Source organism: Stegostoma tigrinum, chromosome 28 (assembly GCF_030684315.1).
Source record: "Stegostoma tigrinum isolate sSteTig4 chromosome 28, sSteTig4.hap1, whole genome shotgun sequence".
Lineage (NCBI taxonomy): Eukaryota > Metazoa > Chordata > Chondrichthyes > Orectolobiformes > Stegostomatidae > Stegostoma > Stegostoma tigrinum.
Genome location: NC_081381.1, coordinates 22313687 through 22336926, shown reverse-complemented (window position 1 = coordinate 22336926; position 23240 = coordinate 22313687). Strand labels below are relative to the sequence as shown.

General features: G+C 40.1%; 1 protein-coding gene and 1 long non-coding RNA gene across 2 annotated transcripts; one reads left to right on the top strand and one right to left on the bottom strand.

Moving 5' to 3' along the window:
* Positions 1-5525: 5525 nt before the first annotated feature.
* tprg1l (tumor protein p63 regulated 1-like) lies at positions 5526-17926 on the bottom strand. The gene is made up of 5 exons (XM_048561228.1): positions 17591-17926; positions 13785-13876; positions 10354-10530; positions 9591-9744; positions 5526-8312 (listed from the first exon to the last, which is right to left on the bottom strand). The coding sequence occupies exons 1-5, from the start codon at positions 17834-17836 to the stop codon at positions 8118-8120; spliced, it is 864 nt and encodes a 287-aa protein (XP_048417185.1). The 5' UTR covers positions 17837-17926; the 3' UTR covers positions 5526-8117.
* LOC132206034 (uncharacterized) lies at positions 17552-22432 on the top strand. Its single transcript, XR_009442756.1, has 3 exons — positions 17552-17843; positions 18773-18926; positions 21985-22432. It is a non-coding gene; the product is annotated as an uncharacterized LOC132206034 (long non-coding RNA).
* Positions 22433-23240: the final 808 nt, after the last annotated feature.

The window sequence follows — 23240 nt, the reverse complement described above, 5'->3', positions numbered from 1 at the left end:
ACCATTGACCATAAACCAACTAAATCCAGCAGCAATTAACTCCACTATCTACAAAGACACAAATCATTAAATTAATGGAATACTCCCTACTTGCCTGGGATATGTTTAGTCTGAATAGCTACAAACACTGAATAATGTTAATGTGCTTTTAAGAAGGGATGCAAGCATGAGCAGGGTACTATGGACCTGTGAGTCCAACTTTGGTGGGTAAGTTAATGGAAGTGATTCTGAAAGATAGGATTTTTGTGCATTTTAGAGAGGCAAAGAATAATTAGGGATAGTCAATGTGATTTTGTGGAGTGAAATTGTGTCACACAAACTTGATTGAGTTCTTTTTTGTAGAAGTAGCTGAGAAGATTGTCGAGGGCAGAATGCTGAACACTGTTCATTTGGACTTTAGGAAAGCCTTTGACAAGGTTCTGCATTCTGGACTAATTAGTAAAGTTAGCTTACATGGGATTCAGGGTGAGCTTGCCAACTGAGTACAAAATTGGCTTAACAGCAGGTGACAGAGTGCTGGTGGAGGCCTGTGACCAGCCATGTTCCACAGGGATCCGGTTTTGCTTGTTATTTATATAAATGATTTAGATGAAGGTACAGAAAGCATGGTTAGTAAGTTTGCACATGACACCAAGATTGGAATAGTTGTAATCTCACGTAACTTTCTTCATTATCAAAGAGATCTTGAACAATTGGGTCAATGAGCTGGAGTGGCAGATGGAGTTTAACTTGGATACGTGAGGTATTGCATTGTGATAAAACAAAGGCAAGATTTATACAATTTAAAAGTAGGGCCTTGGGGCAATTGTAGGACAGAGACCTAAGGTGGTTAAGAAATGGCTTAGCATGCTTGCCTTCATTGTTCAGACCATTTGAGTATAGGAGTTGGGTTGTAATGTTGCCGTTTGTACAGGATGTTGGTGATACCTCTTCTGGAGTACTGTGACCAGTTCTGTCTCCCTGTTTATTGAAAAGATATGGAGACTATTCGGAAGAAATTTCCCAGGATATTGCCAGGATTGGAGCATTTGAGCTAGGAGAAGCAGGGGTTTTGTTCACTGGAGTTGAGAGATAACCTTTTATAGAAGTTCATAAAATAATGAGGGGTATAGATGATAAGGTGAATGGCAAGTATCTTTTCCCTAGGGTGGGGGATTTCAAGACTAGGGACTATATTTGTAGGGTGAGAAGAGAATGATTTTAAAAAAGACATGAGGGGGCTTTGTTATAACAATAGTTCAAATATGGAATGGACTTCGAGAGGAAACAGTAGATGTTTAAAAGACATTTAGATAAGTACATGAATAAGAAATATTTGAGGGGATATGGGCCAAATGCAGTCAGTTGAGATTAGTTTGGAATTATGGACTGGTTGGACCAAAGGGTCTGTTTCATGCCATATAACTTTACAAAAGGCAGAGTAGTCTGCCAATTATTTCTTTTAACACTTTTAGCTAATGAAAGCTGCACATATTCCTTTACAAATCTGCTTTAGTAAGAAATCAGGCACTGCCAACTCTAGCAATAGTCTTCCAAACATGGAGTTGGATAGGAATCTCCCCATGCTACTGCTTTAACCTTACACTATAGTGTATGAGATATCCTGTCTCAGGATCTTGGTTATTGTCCTAGTCGAAGTCATGGTTCTCCTTGACCGTGTGGATTGAGATGAGTGAGTAGTGGTTGTGGTTCTCCTTGTCCGTGTGGATTGAGATGAGTGAGTAGTGGTTGTGGTTCTCCTTGACCGTGTGGATTCAGATGAGTGAGTAGTGGTTGTGGTTCTCCTTGACCGTGTGGATTGAGATGAGTGAGTAGTGGTTGTGGTTCTCCTTGACCGTGTGGATTGAGATGAGTGAGTAGTGGTTGTGGTTCTCCTTGACCGTGTGGATTGAGATGAGTGAGTAGTGGTTGTGGTTCTCCTTGACCGTGTGGATTGAGATGAGTGAGTAGTGGTTGTGGTTCTCCTTGACCGTGTGGATTGAGATGAGTGAGTAGTGGTTGTGGTTCTCCTTGTCCGTGTGGATTGAGATGAGTGAGTAGTGGTTGTGGTTCTCCTTGACCGTGTGGATTGAGATGAGTGAGTAGTGGTTGTGGTTCTCCTTGACCGTGTGGATTGAGATGAGTGAGTAGTGGTTGTGGTTCTCCTTGTCCGTGTGGATTCAGATGAGTGAGTAGTGGTTGTGGTTCTCCTTGACCGTGTGGATTCAGATGAGTGAGTAGTGGTTGTGGTTCTCCTTGTCCGTGTGGATTGAGATGAGTGAGTAGTGGTTGTGGTTCTCCTTGACCGTGTGGATTCAGATGAGTGAGTAGTGGTTGTGGTTCTCCTTGACCGTGTGGATTCAGATGAGTGAGTAGTGGTTGTGGTTCTCCTTGACCGTGTGGATTCAGATGAGTGAGTAGTGGTTGTGGTTCTCCTTGACCGTGTGGATTCAGATGAGTGAGTAGTGGTTGTGGTTCTCCTTGACCGTGTGGATTGAGATGAGTGAGTAGTGGTTGTGGTTCTCCTTGACCGTGTGGATTGAGATGAGTGAGTAGTGGTTGTGGTTCTCCTTGACCGTGTGGATTGAGATGAGTGAGTAGTGGTTGTGGTTCTCCTTGACCGTGTGGATTGAGATGAGTGAGTAGTGGTTGTGGTTCTCCTTGACCGTGTGGATTGAGATGAGTGAGTAGTGGTTGTGGTTCTCCTTGTCCATGATCCTGGGACAGCCTAGGCAGAGGCCAGCACAAGAATTCGTGGAAGCATGGTCCTCCACAAAGCAGGCTATTAATAAATACATTGAACTCGACCCCATATACATTTCACTGTCAAGGAAACCCAGAAGCGAGACAATCCATCTCAACAGATCCCGGAGCTTAAAAATGAGGCAGGAAAACACACTGACGCTTCATCAGAGGCTGCACTGAGGATGTTAGCAAGCACAGTAACGAAACATCTGCGGAACAACAAACCAGCTCAGCGAGCCAACCAACCTTGACAGAATTTATATGTATTTGGAAAGGCAAGGATTGATTAGGGATAGTCAACATAGCTTTGTGCATAGTGAGACACTATATTTCCTAACTTGATTGAGTTTTTTTGAAGTAGTAATGAAGAGGATTGAGGGCAGTGATGCATGTGATCTATATGGACTTCAGAAAGGTATTTGACCAAGGTTCTCATGGTAGACTGGTTAGCAAGGTTAGATCACGTGAAATACAGGGAGAACTAGCCATTTGGATACAAAACTGGTTTGAAGTTAGAAGACAAAGGGTGGTGGCTAGGGTTGCTTTTCAGGCTGGAGGCCTGTGACTAGCGTATGCTATAAGGATCGGTGGTGGGTCCACTGCTTTTTGTCATTTATGTAAATGATTTGGATATGCATATTAGGAAGTATGGTTGACCCCAAAATTGCAGGTGTGGTGGACAACAAAGATTACCTCAGAGTAACAGGATCTTGATCAGATGATCCAATGGGCTGAGGAGTGGTGGATATTTAGTTTAGATAAATGTAAGGTGAGGTATTTGGAAAGGCAAATCAGGGCAGGACTTACCCACTTAATGGTAAGGTCATGGGGAGTGTTGCTGAACAAAGAGACCTCGGAGTCCAGGTTCATAGTTCCTTGAAGGTGGAGATGCAGGTAGATAGAATAGTGAAGAAGGCATTGGGTATGCTTGCCTGTGTTCATCAGTGTATTGAGTATAGGAGTTGGAAGGTTATGTTGCTGCTGTACAGGACTTTGAACCAGCCACTTTTGGAATACTCTGCAATCCTGGTCTCCTTGCTACAGGAAGGATGTTGTGAAATTTGAAAGGGGTTCAGAAAAGATTTACAAGGATGTTGCCAGGTTTGAGCTATATTCAGAGGCTGAATAGGATGGGGCTGTTTTCCCTGGAGCGTCGGAGGGGTGACATTTATAGTGGTTTATAAAATCATGAGGGGTATGAATAGGGTAAAATAATAGACAAGATCTTTTCCCCAGGGTGGGGGAGTCCAAAACTAGAGGGTATAGGTTTTAGGTGAGGGGAAAAATTTTAAAGGGACCAAAGGGGCAACTTTTTCCACACACAGCATGGTATATGTACGAAATCAGCTACTAAAGGAAGTGGTGGAAGCTGGTCCAATTTCAGTGTTAAAAGGATTCTGGAGGAGTATATGCAAAATGCTGGCAAATGGGACTAGATTAATTTAGGTATGGACAAGTTTCCCTGCTGTACGTCTCTGACTCAATGTACGGTTTGTCCCTACAGACTTACTTAAACAGCCTTTTTAGGTCTCCTGGTTGTTCAGCATCTAACTTCCCACATATTTCAGCGTTAGCTAACCAAACAGGACATTGCATTTGTGTTGTGTGGGCCTCCACTCCATCTCATTCTCTGCTGTCCTTATGTCTGTGCTTATTGATCATTATCCTGACAATGGTATTGCTTCAACATATGATCCAGGCTATTTTTTTCTCAGTGATCTGGCCTGTCAATTAAATCCTGTTACCCTGTGGATCACCATACTATGCTTGCCAAAGTTCACCTTTGAAGACAGTAACACTAACACAGCTAATCCCACTCCCCCCCCATTGAAATGTTCAGGTCTTGGTATGCTTGTCTGCCCATTTCATGTTTTTTTTGTGAAGCTCAAACATTCCCAAGCCACTTTGCAGGCATAGCCTAACTTGGAGGATTCACCCGTACTTTTCTCCCCCTCTATCAGAGGACCTCATTCTCGGTTACATAAAGTGATTGAAAAGCTAGAACTGTTAAGTGAATTCTCAGGTGGTATACAAAATAAACTTCAACCCTTTGTCCCAATTATGGGAATATTCATGACTATGTTCTTTGATTATCATTGAGGATCTCATGATACGTTTTAAAGCTTATGGTTTTGGGTTGTATGATAAATTCGTTACATACAGACTAAGACTTTCTTAAAAGCTTTAGAAGTTGATTAATTCCCCCTTGGCAGTCCGAGAAAGTACTGGATTAACTTCCCCATCATTACCTTAGTAATAATTGTTCAGGGAAATATCACCTGGGAACCAAGTCATCAAATCTATAGTAGTAAGTGAAGCTCCTGCACAGCCTTAACCAGTTCCTCAACTAGTATTGGAATTTAAGATGCCAGGTTTGATTGCAGTTTTTCCTACAATTTAGCATGTATGGCACATTTGTCAAAACTGCACCACATATTGCTTTGAAGACCTGGACAGTATAACATTCTTTTATGCACACTTGAGTATCCTGATATTTGGGCAATACTACTTTCTTGTTAATCACTGTGCACCCTTCCTCCCCAAGTTTACTTTCCATAAGTTTTTTAAATCGTAGAATTTTAGAATGGGGAATTGAGGTGGTGTTAATTATCACAAATGGATCAGTTTCTTGGCTAGGATGAAAAGCATGGTGATCCCTATCTAAGCATCAATGAGTAAAATGCATGAACATGATCACAATCAGACATTGATTCTGAATAGTTAGTTTCTGGTGGTTAAGAAGACTCTTAAATTCAACAATGACATATCTTCAAAGTTGGAAAATAAGTAGTTACCATAAATTTTGCCTACTTAAAAATTTTATTTGCATTTGTGATGGCTTTAAACAAAATACAGAAAAATGCTTCAAAACACTGGACTACACTTTAAGTCAGTCTAAGCATTTTTTCTTAATCATTCCAATTTCTGGATTTAATAAGCATGCTTCATTTAATTTTTAAAAAAATGTTATGGTACAGAGCATAGTCAAATACTGATACCAGAGCTACATGTGCTTGTTATTTCCATTTTCTTTACAGACTTCAAGATTAAAATGTATTGAATTCTTATTGTAGAGTATGGTGTAGGTTTCCCTCTATCCTGTAGCAATGAGCTTTAAACCCTTACTGCTCATTTTGAAATCACTGTTGGGGGAGTGGTTTGTATCCCAGTAAGATTAAAGCATAGATTCTTATTTCTCTTCCAACCCTTAACCTTTAAATGGGTTACCTTTTGAAGGGCAGATACCTTTTTAACAAAGTAACACAAACCTTACAGGTCATTTTGGAATAAACCCATCAGCCATTTGTCTAGGACCAGGGGCCAGGTTCAAAAGGGCTGTCATGTTTACTTACCTGATCCCAATCAGTTTTTTAAAATCATAATAGGTTTTGTGGTCTATTATGATTATACCAGACATTTAAATTTAAATTCATGACTGAAATAGAACTTGTGGCATCTTAAATTGGTAGTTCAGTACCACAACCACTGCACCATTACATTCCTACTTATCACTATTAGTCAGCATTTAGAGTGGGTCGCTATTTTAGATTGAGTTAGAAACTCCAGCCCTTAGTTAACTGTTCTAATCATGCAATTCCAACACCTTGTAATGTAACGAAAACAGCTTCCTGACAATGAATCACACATTTCTGGATTACAATCAAGATACAGAGTCATGTTTGTTGTGTAACTATTTCACCTCAAGAATGAGGCACTGTTACAAATTAAAACTGTTGGTAAATAACAATGCATGATTCCAGTACTGTTGCACATTGTGGTCAGCTGGTGGTTTCAATCAACTGAACAAGTTCACGACACAAAGTTCCTTTTAAAATGTTTTAAAAGGAACTGAATTTAGAAGTGTTTTCAGTATTTGCACAGACTTATTAAAATAGTATCAGAATATGTCAATTTGAGAATAAATACACACAGCAGAGACATTCAATTATACACACAACTAAAAAGTACAGATAAGCTAGTAAATACAGGGCTTGTTAAACTAAGCAAGATATTTAAAGTGAAGTTTTAGCCAGTTTCAATGGCAGCCATATTTGGTTACAGTTACCACTTAATTTCAAACCAATTAATCTCATGCTGTTTCCAACTAAAAAACAGTAACTAAGTACAGAACATCTTATTGCATAAAACAATATATATTTTAAATTACAAAGTTTATTTGCTGCTAAATAAACACCAGCTAACTTCATAGAGGTCAATAAAGAGGCTACAAATATTCTGCCTCTGGTGTTTTGTATTCCATAGTTTACTTTTCGTCTAAATGACAAATACATTTCCTCAAGTGCAAAGAATATGGAGATAGAGGATAGTCTGTAATGTTAAATTGCACATTTAATGCAAGTTCTGCCTCAGAATCAATCTGGAAACTCTTATTCAACAGAAGGCACCAGGAAAATGAGACATCAAATTGCTGTAGACTGGGAGTGTGTTGGTTGTATTCAAAATTCCAGCTTAAGGATTTATGGCTATTAATTTTAAGTTGACAATTTTGCCTTTATCACCTGTTCTGGTTTGTATTATAGCATTACAACCGTTCCTATTCAACATGTAATGTGAAGTTATTTACAACTCCACAAGAATTATTTAGACTATATTAATGGCAGTACTATGTAAAAGGTGCTATAGTAGTATCACACCTGGCCGTCAATTCAAACCTGTAACAACTGGTAATTGCATATAGTAGCTGTCCACAGTCCCCTGGAAGTAGCGACTAAAATCAGTTTACTTTTAACGAGAATTACAGCTGCTGCATACTCAACTGACAGTGCCCTTACTCTGCAACAACTATCAGAAGATATTCTTATTACCTAGATTGAACGTGAATCCTTGATTCCATCTTTTCTAAAAAAAGAAACTACAGTCTCTGCTATATTTGAAGGTGAAAGGTAGTTAGTTTAGTAACCCACAAATTCCTCACTTTCTTTACAACATAGACCTTAATTTTCTCCCAGTGGAAATAACAGGATTCCACTCTTCCAACATTCCTTGTTTCCATGAGATTTCAAAAGCAGAAATGCTGAGGCATAGGAAGCACGTCCATCAAAAATTATAACACATCCACAATACAAGCAGGACTCATCATTTTCCAGATTGCAAGGTTATATTTTGTGAATAATATAAATAATTCTGGAGCAATTTGTTTTTAAAAATGACACAATAACCACATGCTGCAGTGTAAATAATGTGCTCTCAGAATAGAATGCAACTTTATCTGACATATCCAACTCCATGATATTATGCACCCAAACTGCTTAGTTCCTGACTGAAGTTTAGATTAATAGAAATTGAAAGGTGCAGAAAAAGCAATGTAAAATACCATAAAAGGTGGAGAAAGATCCTACCAACTTGGCATAGCAAAGCTTAAAACCTTTGGTTTAAAAGCCAATTGTCCCTCTTGACATTGAATAGCCCAGCTTGGCCTCATTGTTAATGAAAGACATTAGACCAATATAGGTCTGAATGAGAAGGGGCCGCTCCAGGATCAGTACTCCATTGGCCCGGCCTGGCAGTGGTGCTTCTTTGTGAGCTTTCTTCACAGCTTGGATTAATTGGGTCTTAAAATTCTCAAGCTGAAATTTAATAAAGAGAATGTCATAGTATAGGATGACCAACAAAAAAAAATCAACTTGACTTGAAACGTCTGATTATGCATTCAGGGTATTCTGGAAATTAAAAGCAATTGGCAACTTATTAGAACTCAACAACCAAAGATTCGTTTTAAACTGGAATATAAATTACCGTTATGAGCACTCAATTACATAATGACACACTGTACATTAATTAAGCTAAGGACAAGCCTCCAATACACATGCAGGTGTTCTATGATCAATGAACAATAGAACATTTTGTTCAGATTGATCTAACTGAAAAGGTTAATAGAGCACAAACATGTCTAGGCAAGCACAGGAAGTGGGTGAACACCAATCAACAGGCTTATGTATTCTCAGGATAGAATGCAATCTCGCCTGATACATCCATCTCTACGATAATATGCACCTAAAACTGCCCAGTTCCTAACTGAAGTTTGGGCTAATAGAAATTCTGAATAAGCAATATAAAATACCATAAAGGTGGAGCAAGATCTTACCAACTCAGCCGAGCCTGCTTCCACACTGTAAGGATTCTATGATTCTTAGTGTAGTGCAAACATGTCTGGGCAAGCAAAAGGAGTGAGAAAACCCTGTCCAATAGGCTAGGCAAGCAACCAAGAACACAAAACAATCCAACTTTGACCAAGAGAGGATATTGTGTCAATTGCATTGTACAAATTTGGATGTAATGTCTTGTGTGAATTGATGTATCACGTGAACACAGCGACCTGTTGCATTTTGATACGATAAAATACGCTGAAACTTTGTTCCAGGAGTTAGGAAAAAAAAAGATGTTGCTCTGTCCTTTGGTTCCTTGCATATGCTTGATGAAAGCGCTTAGTAAAACCCCTCACTCGGTTATTTTAGCCTCTGGTCCTGGACTATATCACAATGGCATGAGGATGCATTTAAGGGAAAGCTAGATAAGCAGAAGAATATAAAAGGATCAAAAGCATATACTGATGGGGGATTACATGAAGAAGTTGCAGAAACTTCATGTGGAATGTAAATAACAGCATGGACTAGTTGGGCCAAATGGCCTATTTAATTTTTTTCAAAGCAGGCCTTTCACTAGTCATCTTTCATTAGTCGTGGAGTTACAATTTGGAAACCAGCCTCTAAGAATTTGATACCAAATTACAGTGCTCATGCAATAGATCATGCTACATGCAAAGCATACAGAATGAAACAATGGCAGAAGATACCACGTACTGAATCACTGTTTACTTATTGATTAACAGGCTAAATGCTTCTTACCTGGCAGAGGGATGCAATTTTCTCATCTGCATTTGCCATAGGATGTTCAGTGAAGGTGGCATAAGGCATGTCAGTGGACCACGGATTCCAGCGGTTAATAAAGGAAGGTCTATCCTGCTTGTCCCACTGAACGCGAATCCCACGTCCCTCTCTCCTATGGAAACAAACTAGGCAAATGATACCTCCACAAAGAATTAGTATGCTTTGGAAGCAATATTTGCAGTTTGATACAGAACACCAAAAGTAGGCTCATTATTCAATAGCAGTTGGGAGACTGAGTGGTTCCAACACTGTGAAACAAGCCAATGGGTATTGGCAGAGGAGCATTCAAATAACAAAGTGAGAATGACACAGATCAGCTGGCAACTATGAGGAAAGAGATTAATGTTTCAAATTCAGATAGTTCCTTGGAAAGATTAGTTTCAAAGTAAATCAATCTTTCTTTATAGGAGTAATGGTCTACTTTATTTACTCTTGAAGTGGTACAACTGGCAAAGCTTCCTCCCACCTTAATTAATTGGACCCTTTCGGCATTTCCTTCTATTCTCCCTATGTATTTACCAAGCTTCTCCTTAGATATGTTTGCGCAATTTGCCTCACCACTCTTTAAATACAGACACTTCCCCTAAATTCCTCTTTGGATTTATTAGTGATTATTTTCTATCCGTGGCACCCAGTCTCATTATAACTCCAACTGTTATTAGTCCAGAATCCAACCACTACCGGATCAGTGTAAAAACACTGGAGAAAACAAAGTACTCACTTATTCAGAGACTTTGGAGGAAAGAGAAACTCTCCAATTGAAATGGTATCCACTGCGTTGAGTGAGATTCGAATAACCTGTCGGCAGATGAGGCTGATGAAGTCATACTTACAAAGGAGCAAGGATCGTTCTGTGATTAATACCAGTCGTTCCTTCTCATTATTCCAATGGTCGATCCTGTAATGTGATGGAGGAGAATTCACGTTCATTAAAAAAAAGTACAAAAAAAAATACTTCACATTTTTAAAATATTTTTCTTTTCTGCCCTGTGGTTTCTCCTTTCTTCTGAAGGCATCACATCCTTTTTGATTACAGCTCCAGTTTTCCCATAGGGATTCACCAATGCTAAACTTCGCCCCTTCTTTACTTGGTACACATCGATACACAACCATGTGTGTACACGTATTCCAGCTACAGTACAATATCAATGGATTAGGCTGGCTAATATCTTGTGACTGTAAACTAGAGAGAAAATGCATGACAGTATAGTTTCTTATTCATTTGACATCTAGACAGTGCAACTAACCGACAAAAAACTCAGTCAAGAGCAACATTACCATCATCTTGTATTTATATTAGCACCTTTAATGCAATAAAACATTCCAAGACCTTAACAAGAGAACAATCAAAGAAAATTTGACACTGAGCCTCATTAAAGGAATATTAGAGTGGATAAACATTTTAAAAGACATGAAGGAACATCAATGCAGAGGAGGCCATTCTACCCACTGAGTCTGCCCCAGCAATACAATCACGTTGATTGAACACTTCAAAAACTTTTATCCACCGAATCCCACAGTCCTGTCGCAAATAGTCTAATTCAGCTGCAATTAATCCTTTTTCCAAAAAACAAAATTCATTCAGAAAATTTAAAAAAAAATTTTACAAAAACATGAAAAGTACAAAAAGTCCAACAGAAATAAACTATTCTCCACACACCATATTCCATTTGGATAATAAAATGTGAGGCTGGATGAACATGAGACGCTGCTGTGTTCATCCAGCCTCACATTTTATTATCTTGGATTCTCCAGCATCTGCAGTTCCCATTATCACTGATATTCCATTTGGAGTTTCCTCAATATAATTTCAATACTTTTTACATTGCATGAGCCTACATCCCTTGGTGTACTACGGCTGAAATGCCTTAAGCAGTGACCTTTCCCTATTGCACCTCTGTGACAGTTGCCTTAACACAGACATCGACAATGTACTAGTGACTTTAATATGGTTAACATAGAACATTACAGCACAGTACAGGCCCTTCGGCCCTCGATGTTGTGCCGACCTGTCATACCGATCTCAAGCCCATCTAACCTACACTATTCCATGTACGTCCATATGCTTATCCAATGACGACTTTAATGTACCTAAAGTTGGCAAATCTACTACCGTTGCAGGCAAAGCGTTCCATTCCCTTACTACTCTCTGAGAAAAGAAACTACCTCTGACATCTTTCACCCCTCAAATTAAAGCTATGCCCCCTCGTGCTTGCCGTCACCATCCCTAGGAAAAAGGCTCTCCCTATCCACCCTATCTAACCCTCTAATTATTTTATATGTTTCAATTAAGTCACCTCTCAACCTTCTTCTCTCTAATGAAAACAGCCTCAAGTCCCTCAGCCTTTCCTCATAAGGCCTTCCCTCCATACCAGGCAACATCCTAGTAAATCTCCTCTGCACCCTTTCCAAAGCTTCCACACCCTTCTTATAATGCGGTGACCAGAACTGTACACAATACTCCAAGTCCGGCCGCACCAGAGTTTTGTACAGCTTCACCATAACCTCTTGGTTCCGGAACTCGATCCCTCTATTAATAAAAGCTAAAACACTGTATGCCTTCTTAACAGCCCTGTCAACCTGGGTGGCAACTTTCAAGGATCTGTGTACATGGACACCGAGATCTCTCTGCTCGTCTACACTGCCAAGAATCTTACCATTAGCCCTGTACTTTGCCTTCTGGTTACTCCTACCAAAGTGCATCACCTCACACTTGTCTGCATTAAACTCCATTTGCCACCTCTCAGCCCAGCTCTGCAGCTTATAAACCTTAAGCCTTACTATATCCGTCTACATGTAGTTCTGGACCTTCTGTTCTGCAATAATAAGTTGAGGACAACTCTTTGTATTGGAAGACCTCAGATTTCAAGCAAAACAAAAGGTATCTTTCCAGCTGATGATTCTCCAGGCCTAGTTAATGTTGGTCTTGGTGTATTTTCCTGAAAACAGCCAACTGAATGCTGAGTCCTACATCATGGAGCTACTTTGAATGACACTAGTCAGATGGGCAGACCAGTGGCAGATGGAATTTAATCCTGATAAAATGTGAAGTGATGCACAGTGGAAGAAGGAACAAGAGATGGCAGTACACAAAGAATGGAAATTCACTAGGAAGCTCAGAGGAACAGAGGATCTTGGAATGCTTATCCATAGATGCCTGAAGATGGCGGAAGATTATTAGCGGCAATTAAGAAAGAATATAGGATGCTTTTATCAATCATGGCATAGATTTTAACAGCAGGGAGGTCATGTTGGAGCTGTAAGGAACTTTGATTAGGCCACAGAAGGGGTACTATGTGCAGTCTGGTCATCATACTCTAAGAAGCACATGATTGCACTGGAGGGAGTGCAAAGGAGATTCTCCTGGAAGTTACCTGAATTGGAAAATTTCAGTTGTGAACAGAAGCTGGGTAAGCTCAGGTTGCTTTCTTTGGAGCAGAGAATGTCAAAGGTGCATATGATTGAGATTCCTACATGCTGATTCACAGATACGATGCAATTGTCGGGTAATAAATGCTGACCTTACCAGCAATGTCGGAACATTGAGACTTTTTTTTTCAAATATGCAATTTCCGCCAAATAGCCAGACGATGATTTAGTCAACTCAGGTTCTACATCACCTTGAATCACTAGAACAGACAGGTAAAACCTTGCAACATCATCTCAACTGAAGGATGGCAATAATGTGAAGCTCAGAACTGAGTTTTGCTTACTTGATTAGACATTGCTTCCTCAATTGACCAGGTTGACACTTGCATTGCCCCTCCTTTTGAAATCCATCAAGTAGCATTAGGTCTAACTAAATGAGCAAATGGTCATTGGACATCCCATTTCAATACTATGGAAATAAATTAAGATGCTGTGTATAAATTTGAAAATACTGCTCATGTTCTTCACCACTAGATGGTACCAACTCACTTGCTAGATTCTGGATCTCACTCTAATCCCCTGCTTGATACATCCAACAGCAAAATCTAAATCGCACTTTTTTTTTATTACTGACTCTTTGAATCTAATGTTAACGTCTGGACAACTGCACTTGGTAGCTGGAATGAACTGCTTAATGTTACAATATTGAGTAACAGCTTTACCTAGCAGCCATATACAGCAGTACATGGTACGAGTGAAAAAGCCATAAGTACCTTCACTTACTCAGTCAGTAGCCAGACACTCTGCACACCTCCATCTTCTGTTGGCATGGCAATAGATCGAATATCAGAAACAGCCCGTTCAATGGTTCCAGGCTAAAGGGAAGAGAGAGTGATAACTGTGAGAACAATTGTAAAGATGAATTTTAACAAGAAATTAAATGTTGTTTGATAGTCTCACAATTAATCTACAACACTTCAACTAAAATCCACCAACTTCTTTACAGCCCATCCAACGGCAACTTAAGTTGAGAACATTGAATCCCAGCCCAGTAGCCTGGGAATCAAGGCCAAAGAAATAGGAAATGCTAGAAAGCTAATTAACTGATTGACTGAATGGGAGAATGGGTAGGTATCACAGATCCATGGCATCACCTGCAAGTTTGGGGACTCATCCTTTAGGAACTACATGAGAAATCAATACTGATGTCAGTCAAACAAAATTGTTCTGACATCTGAATCCTGCAGGGCAGTATTACTTACCTCCAATCACTGAGCAACTGCCCTAAACTCCTATTGTTGTCTCCTCTCTAACTAGTTCTTTTTGACCAATTTGCTACTATTTTCCTTACTCAATACCTTTCCAATCCTCCACAATAGTCACCTCTGCACTACGGTGATAAAACTTCACAATGCATTATTATTAGCTGGACCAGGTCTGCCGCAGGTGGGTGAGAGAACCAAGAGTGAAAATCCACTTGATGTAGACCTCACCAACCTAGCTGTGAGAGACACATTCATGAGGTAGCAGACCAGCCAATATGTTTGACTGCAGACGTTTTGTCATCCAGCTCGGTAACAGCATGAATGCACCTCCGGTAAAGCATTGGTGATCTGTCCCACTTGTTATTTATATGCCTCAGTTCTCTGGGGCGGTTGGTATTACTTCCAGTTCTGTTTTTGAGTGGTTTATATAATCGGGTTCAGTTCAATGTGTCTGTTGACAGAGTTCTGGTTGGAATGCCAAGCCCCAAGAAATACCTGGCATATCTCTGTTTGGCTTGTTCTATTATGGATGTGTTGTCCAAATTGAATATGTCCTTCTTCTTCCGTGTGTACACGGGATGACAAACGTCTGCAATCAAACACATCGGCTCGGCAAGCAAATCTGCAACCTGATTCATGACCCGAGCTACATATCTTCTCAAAAGCTTTGTGAGACACATCAGTCTCTCATAATACCAGGAGTGTCTACTATATAGTCCCTATGGAGATAAAGTTCTTTGCACAAAGGATACCTTTCATGGTCTTGTGTGACATTACCAACATGCAAAATGAGACAGATCTTCAACTGATCCAGCAACCAAAACCTCAGCATCCATTAAAGGTGCAATGACTAGTAATGGAACGATACTCAAACACAATTAGCAACCAGCCCAGCATATCCCCCGCCTTACTACTATCAAGCTGGGAGGTCAATCTTGTTTCAATAAAGGGTGCAGGAAGGCGTAGTGAAATCAGCACCAGGCATACCTAAAAATCTGGTGTCAATTTGGAGAAGTTACAATTCAGGAACTACTTACATGCTAAACAGCAGAAGCAACATTCCTTTTAGAGGGCTAGGTGATAACATAACCGACTGGTCAGATCCAAACTCTCCAATCCTACCACATCCAGGCAGGAATATATGTGGACAACTAAGAAATTAACAGGAAGTAAAGTCTCCACCAATATTTCCAACTCAAGCAGGTAGGATTTGAACCCAGGTCTGGCTCAGAAGTACAGGCACTACTGCTACATCATAAGAACCCCCAGTTTGTCAGCACAGTCTCTCAGGCTCAACCATCTTCAGCTGCTTCAGTGATCTTATCTCCATAAAGTCAGAGTGGGCATTTTCATTGACAACTGAACAATGTTCAGCACTCAACGAGTGCAGAACAAAATTTCCCAGAAATATATGAGGGCTTCAAGGGTTAAATTGCTTCCATTAACTTGACTTTCATTTCTGTGATCACAGAAGAGCAAGAAATGATCATGGTGTTTAAAATTTAAGACCAGAAGAAACAGATTAAACAGGTCCAACATGGTTGAAATGAACAAAATATTTATTCAGTTGGGATTATTATGAATGAGAAGATACAAACTCAGAACTAAGCCATTTAAGAACTTCTTTTTTTCACAGAAAGGGTTAGTGGAAATTTGAAACTCTCCCCAAAAGGCACAGAGAACTGGAACTGTCAAGATGGATGATAAAATGTGAGGCTGGCAGCCTCACATTTTATCATCTTGGAATCTCCAGCATCTGCAGTTCCCATTATCACTGTCAAGATGGAGACAGGTTTTTGCTGTATATGTGTACAAAAAGATATAGAGCAAAGATAGTAAATAAAATTGAGGTACAGATCACCCACGATCTAACCGAATGGCAAGGTAAGGTTAAGGGATTCTTTAGAAAAGGCAAACCAGTTTGCAGCCATCTCACAGCTCACAAACATGCTCAAGATCCCAAACTACCTGTGGGCATCTGGTATATGTATTCTTAATCACCCTAATCAGACATGTATGACATGTCTGGAGAAAATTGACCTTCCAATCTAGAGGTAAGGACACTTGCACTGCTACACAAGAGCCCTAGGCAGCTGACGTACATCATGTATATTTTCTTATAATCTGGTACTCTCTTTCCCATATTGCTCCACTAGGCTCCAATTAACAATTTATACCTGAAATTAAATACTGTGATTAGGATAAAAGTGAAAAGGAGCTGAGCACACTACGACAAGCTCTGAATCACATCAATTAATAATTCAATGAGCATTTAGCATCTTATTTGCTTTGAGTTACATTTGCACCAATGAATACCGATTCTTTGACAACTATAATCTTGCCTTAAAAATGCTTTAGAGTAGCTCTTAGATAGAAATAAAAGATCATCTTATTTCAAATCTATGACAGGCTGATATTAAAGGCCAACATTGATATCAGGAAGTTGAAGGTTGTCTGTCTCTTCTGGTCAATCGAGTGAACAGCCCCTCCTCTGACCAAAATCTGAAGTTTGGTTTACACTTTAGTTAATTTTCTGGATAAAAAGATATAGATTAAATAGATAAAGTAAATGTGAATCAATACAATCAGATATTCATGAAGAAAGTTGAAAAGTAATGGCTCTGATTCCAGCAGTTACTTGCTATTTGGACTGATTTAGAAGACTGCAGTTATTACAATGATGTAATGGCTGTGCTACTGAACATGTAACTCAGAGTTCCAGATTAATAATTTAACACAACTCTAAATCTCAGCATTTTGAGAAATCACTCTAAAATATCTGAAGCCAAAAAGCTGGTTAGTCTGTCCAATGGCTAGTCTGTCCAACTTCTGGCTCCACACAAATACAGTTGAGTTCTGAAATGGTCTGATGAATCCCTGCAAATGCATCAAAACTCTAGCAGACCCCTCACCATCACTTTCTGAGGGACAATTAATGACAATTTTGCCAGTGAATATAATGTAGAAAACTGCTTTTAGAAATGTATGAATACACACCTGTATAAATTTAAATAACTGACTAGGCAGAGATAAACGATGTAGATATACATAACAAATAGTTAAGCAAACATCGATTTAAAACAGAAAGAAAACAATTAAGATATTGACGTAAACAGATATAGATGAACTGAAGAAAAAATGGAAAAACTACGATTACAGTTGATGCACACAGATTTAAGTAATTGTGTATAAAACACGTAAACAAGAATATGTACAAATGTTCAGGCAGAGGAAATACGAAGGGATTTCATTGTACAGGCGATCCAATGACCTGGAAGAGATCTACAAGCGGATCGGGATAGCCATGAAGCTCCCGGCCCTTACCCTGAACACGAAGTAGTCCTTGATCTTGGCCTGCAGAGTGGGATCCTTCACACTGAACGGTGTCAGAGTCTCAGTCCGACAAGCTGGGGGAACCGCGCTCTCCGAGCCCCTAACTGCGCCCGCCGCAGGCTGCGAGGGTGGCAGCTCGGTACCTGCGGAACATCCGGCCGTGAAACTCGATCCCGCAATGCCATCGGTGGGGAGCACCGCCACCTCCGGCTCCACCGAATCGTCCATTTGCAGCATGGCAACAGTGAGGAGCTGGGCCCCAGCCGGAGAGATGGGGCTGGTGCAGAAACAAGAGCCGTTTGAGGCGGGGCTTGGGAGGGGCTGGGTCTGGGATGCAGAGGCGGGGTCTGGGATAGGGGCGGGGCACAGATTCAGGGGCGGGGTCTGGAGTCTAAGGACCTGGAGGTGAAGGTGAGGCTCGGATGTGGGGGCGGGGTCTGGATGTCAGGGCGGGGCCCAGATTCGGGGGCGGGGCCCGATGTGCAGGGCGGGGTCCAGATTCGGGGGTGAGTGCTATTGTTAGGAATGAGAGGTGTTGTTAGAGTGGGGTAGGTGTTGAGGATGGCCTTGACTAACGGATGAGGCTCGAACTACACAATTCAGGTGTTTGGAGCAGTGCTTTGGACGAATGTTTAAATTAGATCAAGAAAGGTTATTGGACTCGAAAACTTCTCTTTCCAGATGCTGCTAGATCTGTGGGCTTTCTCCAGCAAGTTCTGTTGTATTTGTTTCAGGTTGGCATTTGATGGGTTATTTTTGACTCTACAATTGGAAAGGGACTGGAGGATTTGAAAAAGTTTGGAAAATGGATTAGATACTGTGCCTGATTTGGGCACACATACAGATTTTGGAAGGGATTGATATTGGGGTGTGGATTGATGGTGATAAGGTAGTTGTAATGTTATGTGAGGAACTCCATCCCTACTTCCAGAAGTAGAAAGAGGAAAGTACAGTGTGCAGGATTGAATATGGTGGGAGTGCTGGAGAGAAGACTGCAACTCACATCCAAGAGCCCAAAAAGATGCATGTCTTGGTACCGTGGCTAACCAACAGTGAAAAAAATTAGCAGGAAAAAAGAATGAAGCCACAACTAGACAAAGTAGAATCAGATTTCTGGGGAATTAATTGAAACAGTTGTAGGGTTCTTCACCCAAACTGTTCTTTTTTATACAGGGTTCGTGCTAATTGAGGCCAGATCTGAATTTACATGATGCTGATAGATATATAACAGAAGTGATCAGCAGTTGGAACCTATGACAGTTTTACTGTCTCAGCTAGAGGTCCTGAGGCTAACTGATATTCGTAATACTGCTCCAGATGAGATCAGGTAGTTTGGTATCAATTGAGGATTGAATTTATGATTTAGTTGATTGGAATAATTTAATACTATGCTGAGCAATGGAGTTCTCACTGAAACATGAAGGGAGGACTGTACTGACACTTAATGTGGAATGTATTCTCTCAGGAGGATTCTGATATAAATAATGTGTTACTAACAACTACATTGCCTTGGCTCCTGGCTGAAACAGCAAACTAATTCTAAAATTCTCCTCACTTTTTAAAAAAAATTCTCTCCAGGCCTCACCCCTCCTTCAGCCCTACCATTCTCTGAGATCTGTGTTATTCTGACTTGTTGCAAATTTTTATTGGTGGGGACTGTGCCTTCATTTGCCAAACCTTTAAATTCTGGAATTCTCTTCCAATATAATTCCAATTCCAATTTTAGGAAGTTTCTTAAAACTACCTTTTTTTAACTACACTTTTGGTCACCTGTACAAAGATTTTGTATAAACTGAAATATTTAGCTACAGTAAAGGCTCTATATAGAGGCAAATTAAAATCTGTTACTGATAATGTTCTCTGAATAACTCTGTCTTTTGGGTTAACTGACATGATAAGTATTCTTGATTTGTTTGTAATGTTGCATTATCTCAAATGTGGAGCTGAGATAAACAGGCATGTTTTTAGATTTAGATTTGCATTCAGTATTCACATCACATCAGGGCCAGATCATGCTTAGAGTTCCAATATTGACCCTTGAAGTTCATTCAACTTTGGGAGTAACTAAAAGTCAGATCAAACTGAGATCAACATTTTGAAGAAACAGCTATCAGTGATCTAATAGAAAGTGGAGGTCTATGTATATCATGCTGTTGACAATTCTTTGGACAGAGTCAGTTGGAATATGAACTCCACAGGTACTAACACCAGTAAAAAGGCTCAGAGCAGGAATGGTATAGAACCGATATTAATTAATGAACACATTGTCTCAGCAGATATGACTGCAGTTGTCTTGAATTATTACTGATTTTCCTTTCTCCATTAAAGATGTAGCCTCCTTGCTAGTGTGCAGTTTCACTTGCACTAGTTGCCACTGACATCTCATTAAAATGGTAGTTCCTCCTGAGTTAGCCAAGATTTAATTGCCTGAATGTCAGGTCTCACTGCTAAATCCTCCACTATCCTCAACTTGTTCACTCGTGTCCACTTTCCATAAGATTTACAGACAACAGTCAGTAGGAAATGTGAATGAGATTTGTCTTTCCCTATTCCTGGGCTGCCAAGTCTAAATACAGGATCCCTGCTCTTGATCTTGGTATGACAAGTGAACTTTTGGACAGTATTAAAAATCAAATTGATACCCTGCTGACTCCATAAAGCTGTTTTCACGGGCCAATTTGTTTCATTCTCCAGAAAGGATGTGGTCAAGCATGGTCAGATAATGTACTGCTTTCACCACACAAACCACGAGCTTGTACACGCCATACAACTGAGGACCAACTTCATTCTACTGCTTGTCTCAAGGCAAAACACCATTATGATATATTATGTGTAATGTTAATATATTTGGAAACATCAATCACAGTAGTTGCATGAGAGTTAATTAGCAGTGGCTCAAATACCCCCCTGCTCCTAAGACAGAAGGTTTGAATCCCTGCACAAAAAACAAAATCTGATTACCATCTTTTACAGCCCCAGGATGTCCCAAAGTACTACACGGCAAATTAAGTTTCTTTTTGAATTGTACTGATTGTAATGTAGAAAAGTCTGTAACTAAGTTACAGGCAGCAAGATCCCACAAATAACAATGCAATAACGACATAGATTTACTGATGTTGGTTGAAAGAAAAATAGTCGCCAAGACATTAGGACAATTATAACTTCTTGTTTCCAAGTAGAGGCATGAACCTGTTCCAGCCACTTGAGAAGGCAGACAAGATTTTGTTTTAGAGATAATGGGAACTGCAGACGCTGGAGATTCCAAGATAATAAAATGTGAGGCTGGATGAACACAGCAGGCCAAGCAGCATCTCAGGAGCACAAAAGCTGACGTTTCGGGCCTAGACCCTTCATCAGAGATTTTGTTTTAATGTCTCATCCAACAAAAGCTTGCTTTTGACAGTGTTGAATTCTTGATCGAAATTTCAGTGGAGTCATGAATGTTATTCTACCAAAAAAAGCTTAAACAATAAGAAGTTGTGAATTGGAAGGAGATTTCAGTGTAACTTCTTCACTTAAAAGACATGATGTGGAGGTGCCAGTATTGAACTGGGGTGAACAAAGCTGGAAGTCACACAGCAACAGGTCATAGTCGAACAGGTTTATTCGAAATCACAAGCTTTTGGAGTACTGAAGGAGCAGCACTATGAAAGCTTGTGATTTCAAATAGACCTGTTGGGCTATGACCTGCCCACCTATAAGTGACAAGGGAGCATATTGAAATGTAGGTTCAAACAGACATTGGATTTATTTCTGGACAGAGAATCAATTGCAGTGCATAGAGAGAAAATGTTCGGTGACATTAAAAAGTACTTAATGGCCTTGTGGTGTTCTTAAAATTAATCCTTGAGTTAAAACCCCAGTATATTCTTATGCACTAAAAACATTTTTGCAGTAGGTACAGTGCATGCTGACACTAGGGGGCAGTAAATCCTGTGGACAATGTAAAACTACATGAACAGTAAAGAACTTTGCAAGAACAGGAGCTTTACAATACTCTAGATCACAAGGTGTCGAGCTGGATGAACACAGCAGGCCAAGCAGCATTTAGGAGCAGGAAGGCTGACGTTTTGGGCCTAGACCCTTCATCAGAGAAGGGAAAAGGAAAAGAAATTTTCTGATGAAGGGTCTGGGCCCGAAACGTCAGCTTTCCTGCTCCTGAGATGCTGCTTGGCCTGCTGTGTTCATCCAGCTCTATACCTTGTGATCTCAGATTCTCCAGCATCTGCAGTTCCTATTATCTCTTTACAATACTCTGCCTCTTTCAGTTCAGACCATTGCTGAGGGCATGTTTCTTTCTGGATAAAAGCAATAGGCTTATATTGAGATTAATTCTGAAAATGGAAGTTGTCAAATTGACTGGTGCTTGTAAATTTCTGTCCTAGGTTAGAACATATCGTGAGAAAACCGACTTTTAAAGATAACATGGTGTACAGCTGGATGAACACAGCAGGCCAAACAGCATCAGAGGAGCAGGAAAGCTGATGTTTCGGGTCCAAAACCTCGTTCTCAGATTCTCCGGCATCAGCAGTTCCTCTGAATCAACTTTTAAAGCTACATCTTTTGAAACTTAAAGTTCAATGTCTGAAGTCTGATTGATACTGGATGTAAAGTTCTTATATGTTTGATGCATCGAATGTATACACTAACAAAAAGTTGACAAATGCTGATAATATCTTACCCATTATTTCTTCATCCTGGGTTGTAGAGTTGGAGCATGTTCACATGCAAGTTGTGCCAATATTTCCTAATATTGCATTCACTTAGCCAATTGAGCCCAGCCTAGTTCCAATTCCAAGTCACGTTTGTAATTGGATTTCACTGTTTTCAACAAGAAAGATTTATATTAAAAACAATGATAAAAAGCATGCTGGAACCATAGATTTTGTCCATGCTTATCTAAAGACACTCAGATGCGCTTTCCAATTCCATCTTCCCGCACACAACCCATAGCCTTGTAGTTGACAGCACTTAAGTTGCAGATCCAGGTACTTTTTGAAAGAGTTTGGGATCTCTACCTCTATCTCCAACTCAGGCAGTGAATTCCAGACACTTACCACCCTCTGTGTAAAAAAAAAATTCCTCACCTCCCCTCTAATCCTTGTGCCACTTAGCCTGAATCTATGACCCCTGGTATTTGAACTGTCTGCCAAAGTAAACAGGTTGTTCCTGTCTACTCTATCTCTACCCTCAGAATTTTGCAAACCTCATTCATGTTGCCCCACAGCCTTCCCTATTCCAAGGAAAACAACCCCAACCTCACCTGGTAGCTACAATTCTCCAGCCTTGACAATATTCCAGTAAATATTATCTGGACTCTCTCCAGAAGAAATGTGTCCTTCCTGTAATGTAGTGACCAGGGCTGCACATAATATTCTTGTTGTCGCCTCACCAGTCTTATCATTTTCATCATTATATCATTTTGTATTCTATACCTCTGCTAATGAAGGACAGCATTCCATATGCCTTCTTTACAACCTTATCTACCAGTACAGCTACGATTACAGACTTATGTAGTTGCACACCAAGGTCTCTCATTTCATCCATCCCTCTCAGTATATTCCTGTATGTTATGTACTTCCTTTTAATGTTTGACCTCCCTAAATGCATTATCTCGTACTTATCATTGTTGCACTCCATC